Source organism: Chamaea fasciata, unplaced genomic scaffold (assembly GCF_029207755.1).
Source record: "Chamaea fasciata isolate MVZ Bird 193981 ecotype frontalis unplaced genomic scaffold, bChaFas1.0.hap1 SCAF_8, whole genome shotgun sequence".
Lineage (NCBI taxonomy): Eukaryota > Metazoa > Chordata > Aves > Passeriformes > Sylviidae > Chamaea > Chamaea fasciata.
In genome coordinates this window covers 14,591,342-14,598,050 of record NW_027094093.1, presented here as the reverse complement: position 1 = coordinate 14,598,050, position 6,709 = coordinate 14,591,342, and the positions used below count along the sequence as shown (strand labels likewise).

The 6,709-nt window shown below is 46.7% G+C and overlaps 1 protein-coding gene across 24 annotated transcripts in view; it reads left to right on the top strand.

Moving 5' to 3' along the window:
* The first annotated feature begins 762 nt into the window (after window positions 1-762).
* ABI2 (abl interactor 2) overlaps window positions 763-6,709 on the top strand; it is a 66,338-nt gene continuing 60,391 nt past the window's right edge. For 5 of the 24 annotated variants that reach the window (XM_066189776.1, XM_066189770.1, XM_066189762.1 and 2 more), the window contains exon 1: window positions 763-988. In XM_066189776.1, coding sequence (XP_066045873.1) covers window positions 872-988 — 117 coding nt within the window. In that variant the 5' untranslated portion in view covers window positions 763-871. The remainder of the gene's footprint in view (window positions 989-6,709) is intronic. The other 19 variants (XM_066189781.1, XM_066189779.1, XM_066189769.1 and 16 more) reach the window with 8 other exon arrangements.

Genomic DNA, 6,709 nt, shown 5'->3' with positions numbered 1-6,709 from the left:
ATTTTCTGTGGGAGAAAGGTTAGTTCTAGGTTCAGGTGGGGGAATTGAGTGGGAAAGCCTTGCACATTGCTCGAAGGGTGGGCATTTTCATGGCGATGGTAGAGTGACTTCCCTGGGACATAAAGGACGTCAGTGTTAAAGCCAGGAACTGACCGAACACACCTCCTAACTGATGGTTTCAGTGCAGAGCTTTCAGCCACGAGGCTGTCCTCCCTCTGCTTCTGCTGACCCTTCGTTATGTGCTTTTTTGGCAAGGGTGGAAAGCTGGGAGTTCACCCTTCCTCACGCCCCTGTAAAACAGCAGCTTTTCAGAGAGGATCCACGCAGAGGAAGCATGTTGTTCGTCCTCCGGCGATCAGAAGAGGCGCACAGGAGCGGGAGGGTCTGCCGCTCACTCGGCACTCGGAGCCCCCGGGGGTATTACGGCTCCCACAGGCCGGTGCTCCGGGGGGCGCGCTGCCGACAGCCCGCCAGCGAGTGAATTAAGGCGAAACGATTGAAAAGGCAGCCAGGACTCGCTGAAAGGAGCGCAGGCGGGGTTATTTGTTGTTTCCCGGGGCAGCGGTGCCGGGGGTCGCCGGCGGGCCGTGGCGCCCCTCCCCCGCTCCCGCCGGAAACGCCCCCCGCGCGCCGCCGGCACGGAAGTGGGCGCGCGGGGGGCCGCGCGGGGCGGCGCATGCGCAGGAGGCGGCGCGCGGCCGCGCCCCGCCCCCGCCGCGGTGGGGGTCTGGCGCGCGCTCCGTGCGCGCGGCGCGAGGCCGGGCCCGGGCGGCGGGGGCAGAGCCCGGGGGGGCGGGGGGAGCGCGCGGAGCGGGCGGGGGGCGACGGACGGACGGACGGACGGACGGACGGACGGTGAGAGGATGTGAAGATGGCGGAGCTGCAGATGCTGCTGGAGGAGGAGATCCCGGGGGGGCGCCGGGCCCTGTTCGACAGCTACACGAACCTGGAGCGGGTGGCCGAGTACTGCGAGACCAACTACATCCAGGTGCGTGCGGGCCGGGGCCGGGCCGGGGCCGGGCAGGGCGCGCCCCCCCGGCCGAGCCCGCGGGGCTGCTCTGCTCGCCGGGCCCGCGGCGGGCGGGCAGCGCCGGCTGCTGCAGCCTGCCGAGGGGGGGGAGCGCCGCTTCACCTCCAGCCTGAGCTACCCCGGCGTGACGAGGCGCTTAAACGTGTAATTGATTCCTAAGTTGAATTCCTTCCACTTTGTGAGTGAGTGTTTGTTCCAGATCGTGTCTCTGTCGCCCCTTTTCGTTCCCTCCGCAAATTCTGATCTCCTTTGCTGCCGACGCTGAGGTGATGTGATAAACCGAGGGCACGGCTGACTCCTGCAAATACAGTGTTGGTGCTTGTTAGTTTACAGCGGAATGACATATGCTTTAGTAGGGTTATGTTTGTTGTCCGTTTGTATTTCCCTTCTCGAGCAGGACTGTGGAATTCCATAGGAAGGGCAGTTACCGGGTGGTAGGTGCAGGATGGAAGCGTGATGTAGTAGAGCTGGTACAGAATTAGGGAGAAAGAGATGAAGTGCAAGTTGCTACCGCATAGTGTGGTTTTTGCGGTGTCTGCTTTAAAGCCAGGCTGGTGTTAGGACTCTGCTTTTCTCGTTTCTCTTTCTGGTGGAAAAACAAAATATTCTTGGTTTAGTTTGATAGTGATAATAGGGCCAAATGAAAACTTTGCCCCCAAGCACAAGAAGACATCCTAAGACGTGTCTGAGTGTGCAGGAGAGAGGGGTGGGGGGGATGACGTGGATTTGTGGTGTCGGGGTTGAGAGAATTCCGAAGTGTCCCAGAATTGTTTTTGAATTCAATCCCCTAAGGGCAGAGTGCTCGTGTGCTTCCAGAGGGAAGCTAGTGATGAGATCTGTGGTGAGACTGTTCTGTCAGTGAAAATGGGAGAGACTATTTAACCAGAGGCAGAGAATATTTAAAATGTCCCTGTAAAAAAAGCTCTGACTGGTTCTTCTGAATTGCTGAATGACCAGCTGTCCTTTAGAGAGAAGACTTTGCATATTTTGGGTCATTTACAAAACAGGTCAATTACAGTAAAATTATATAGGTGTATTTTATTATGTAATAACTTTTCCGATGTTGAATTAGCGTGACTTGGGTTTTTTAAGAGATGTGTTGAGATATTTTCTTACATTACGACCTGACATACATGTGTTTAAATTTCTGCTTTTTTTGCAAAGTGATTTTTCTGGAATATGGGAGAAGAGTATTGGAAGGCAGAACCAGATAGGAAGAACTGCATGTAGTCGGGTTTTTTTTTTCTTCGACCTTTTTTTTTTATTTTTTGTATAAATCAAAGTTTGCAAAATCTCTGTGGAACAGCTCCACTTTTAGTGTCTTAATGAAAACTGCAGAAGACGACTCCGTGTTGTTTTGTGCAAATACAGAACGAAAAAAAAAGTTCATCGCCCCAGACAGCACACAGCCCATAAGGACAGTGTAGGATCACAGGAGATGGATACAGACAGATGGGAAATGAAGGAAAAGAATGAGGCACTCGTGGTCAGCCTGATGGATTCTGACCACCACACAGCAATATCCCCACTGCTGGCAATTAATCCAAGCATCCTGGCAGCACAGAGCTTTAAGGGGAGGTGAGAATTAAAGAATGAAATGGTTTTGGGAGCGCTGTCTGTGAGGTGCAGTATGGGTCACAGCACCAACATGCTTATGTTTTTAAGCAAGTGGGGAATGGAGGGCATCAGCCAGGCGGAAGACTCTGGCTTTTGGAATGCTCTGAGACATCACAGAGTGGGTTTGCTGTGGAGAAGAGGTTCAGTGTGAGGGGATTCTGGATTTAGTGATGGAGTGTCCTAGTAACAGATCTGTCAGTGAGCTCGCCCCACCTTCACCGTGCCACAGCGACGTAAACTGCTGCACCAGAGCTCTATAAAAAGCTGTTTTTTTCTTCTCTGCGGGAGAGGAATAGATTAATGGGAATAACTCCTGGTTAATTGGGTATTTCTGGTTTTGCTTCTAGTAATATTCGTTATTCCAAAGTTGTTATGTCTGAAAGAAGTCCAAATTATGTTTCAAATCGTAACCTTGAATTTTTTGGGGAAGATGGTTTGTAAATGCTCTGAAATGTGTAGAAGAGTAATCTTCCAGAAAGTCATGTAATGAAGATGAACTAATTCTACTGTAATCCTGTAGTATTTCATTGCTGACAGAAGATTTGTTGTGGATAATCTTGAGATCTAGGGGAGGCTCAGAATGTGACTGAGAGCTGAAGTTTATCTGCAGGATGGTGGGTTCTGTGGTGATGGGGACCTTGAAGGCCCTTCATTGGCCTGTATGATCAATTTCAGTAGCCAAGCCACTCCCTTTCTGTGCCAGTTGCTGCTTTGAAGTTTTATTGTCCAGTACAAAAGCTGTTGCAAAAGCCAGTGAGGCACAGGCCAGTGTAACAGAATTTGGAGTTCAGTGCTGAAGTGAATGGGTTTTTTTCTCTTCCCCGCCCCTCCAGCAACATAATTGCAGCTTTAAAATAATTAAACATATAATCTCATACATGAGGAAATTGCTAGTTCATAGTAGCAATGTAGAGCTGTGGCAATTGCAACTCATTTGTCTTCTGCTTATGAAATGAAAAATCTCTTCTTAAAAATTTTGACAGTGTTTATCCAAATTATGATTGAGATGTAGCTCGATTACTTTAGCAACAGGGGACGTTACATAAAGTGTTATCCTTCCCTTGAGTCTGTGGTATGGTAGTGTATCAGAGAACAGCAGCTTTAAATTTTGTGGAAAATTGTAGGAAATACAGCAAATATATGATAAATGGACCTGCAGCAGTGAAAGAAAAGATTGCTGTTAGGGGAAAAAATGTTTCTTCATGTCAAAAACGTCTTATTCTTCTAATAACTTGGAGAAATCATACAGTTATTTTTATGTCATGCTGCTTCTTAAAGAGAAGGGGAAGAAAAGCTTTTTTGTTTAGGAGGGTGTTTGGTATCTGACACAATTTCTATCATAGGTTAAATTTTAAATGGTCTATTCAATGCTTTATGTATGAGTGCTGTGTCCTCTGATACAAGTTCAGTCTCAGTCTAAATGTGCAACAGAGTAATTCTATAAAATTTCATTATTTGGTGTACTTGGTATTTGCAGTCTACATTGATTTATTTGGCCTTTCATAAAAAACAGATAATAGTTATATTGCACAGTGTGCTGTGTTTACAAAATTTTCATATTCCTGCTAATTTTGTTCAGGGGTATCATAAAGAAAATTTCTACTTACCATAGTAGAAGTAACAGGACCATACAATTATGTGACTTGCACATCTTGTTCCTGAAATGCTGACATAAATTCCAACACTGCCTTGCCCTGTTAAGTTGCTTTGAGCTTGTCCGGTATAAGTCTATTCTGGATTAATCTTTTGTTTGTTTCTCATTATCATTGCTCTTTTTAAAAATCAGCTTTTCATTTTGTGCAGTGCATGGAGCTTTCTAGAGGAACTGGATGCTTGTGTCTGTAACTCTTTGTTGAAAGAGTCAGAAAAAGTGACCAGGTGGAGACATTTCAGCCTGGACGTGTCTGCTGGGCAGAGGTTTGTGGTGGGGGGAGGTCCCTCCACCACAGCGTGCAGCACGGAGTGAAAAGCCTCTGACCCCTGCCCAGCCTTCAGAAGGAACTTCTGATTTCTCTGGTCCAGCTGTGTTAGCTGGATTCTTCTGACAGGCTCTGTATTTTTTAGTTATTCAAGATTATTGTGCTTTACTTTACAGCTCTAGAGACTGAAAAGGAATAGGGAGCTGCTGATTTTCCTCCCCTCTTAGTCTTCGTGTTGCCATGACTGTTTGTGTTTTGTATACAGAAACACTCTTGTGTTTGTGAGGGGAAGGGTAGAAAGAGATTTTTATTCTTGTTCTTAGTAATCCATCCTGCTAATTACTAGAAATAACCTGCTTTCATTCCTGCAGATAGCTTTATTCAGCTAGACATAAAGGTGATAGCTACTTGTTTCTTGGTAATTTTTAATCAATGAGTTTCATAGATGCTTTCCACACATCTGTTAATTTTACTTAGATCTCATAAGCAAAAGCAAATGGCTGTAGATTTGGAAGCATCTTCAGTAGGCTGAACAAGAGAATAAGGCATCTATTAGCATATTAGTTTTAAATTACAGGAACGACAGTCTTTACAAACAGCAAGCAGTTTAATGGTTACAGCTTTAGTAATGGGAAATGTCCATGGAGTCACTTGTAATGACCAGTCCCAGTATATAACTTGTGTAATTACACAGGGAATTGCAGCATTGTGGGTTATAAACAAATTCAAGAATGATCTCTCTTCGATCTACTAAAGACATGTATCACCTTAACAGAGGTGACTGAGTTAGATTCATAAAATCTTTTTAATTATCAGAAGTGTGAATATCAGAGGAAAGCTGTTTTCACGTTTTCTCTTCCCTAAGCTTGTTTATTGTATAATCCAACTTCAGTGAAGGGGTGATTAATCTTAGCACTGATGGAACACTTGTTCTTCGGGCATGAAAGTGGAAATTGATTAGCTTCAGTGAATATTAGTCCAGAAGTTCAGGAAGATGATAACAAGTTGAAACTCTAAAAAGACCTGTGAAGCTAGTAAAGCAGTAGCAATGAATACATGGGCAGTGTGCTATATACTGTCTCACTCCTAAGTTCAGTGAATATTACATGGATATATCTTGTCCATCAGCTTATGGGAGGACTTCATGAAAACAGTCTGATTTTAAATTTGAAGTATGCAGTGGCACACAGTGGCATGCAGTGGTGGATTAAGCTTGAAAGTCAGCCATGTGCCCACCAAGCTGTTCTCTTACTCTCAGCTGAACAACAGGAGAAAGTAAGAAAAAAAAAACCAACCCAAAAAACCAGCTCGTGGGTTGAGTTAAGGAGAAGGAGGTCACTCACAAATTTCTGTCCTGGGCAAACCACATTCAGCTTGGGGAGTATTAATTTAATTTACTGCCAATTAAAAATAGAGTAGGACAGTGAGAAACAAACCCAAAACTAATCCCACCTTCCCCCTGCCCTCCCTTCTTTCCCAGGTTCGATTTCACTGCTTCATTTCCAACTCTTGTACTTTCTCACTCTCTGGCGGTGCAGGGGAACAGAGGATGGGGCTGCTCTGGTTCGTTCTGATCACTTTGTCTGCTGCTCTTTCCTCCTTGCAGTCTTGCCCCACTCCAGTGTGGCCTCCCTCCACTGGACTACAGTCCTTCACATAGTGCTCCAAAACACTTTGGAGCACAAATGCCAGGTCCTTCCCATGGACTGCAGTTCTTCAAGAATTGCTCCAGTGTGGGTTCTTCCCAAAAGCATCCAGTCCTGCAGGAGCAGACTGCTGCAGTGGGTGCCCCACAGGCCACTGTTCTGCCCAAAGCCTGCTCCTGCATGGGCTTCTCTCCATAGGCTGCAGCTGCTGCCAGAAGCTTGTTCTGTGGGCTCTGTGCAGGCTGCAGCTTCTCTGAGAGCATCCACCTGCCCTGGCATGGGATTCTCCAGGGGCTGTGGGGCAATCTCCCTTGCCTGGAAATACCTCCTCCCCTTCCGGCTTTCTCTGACCTTGCTGTCTTTGGGGTTGTTTCTTTCACATTTTTCTCACTCCTCTCACAGCTGCTTCACAGTGTTTTTACCCTTTGGTTGATAGTTGACCAGAGGTGCCACCAGCATCTCTGACTAGCTGTTGCCAGTGGTGGGGCTCTGTTGGA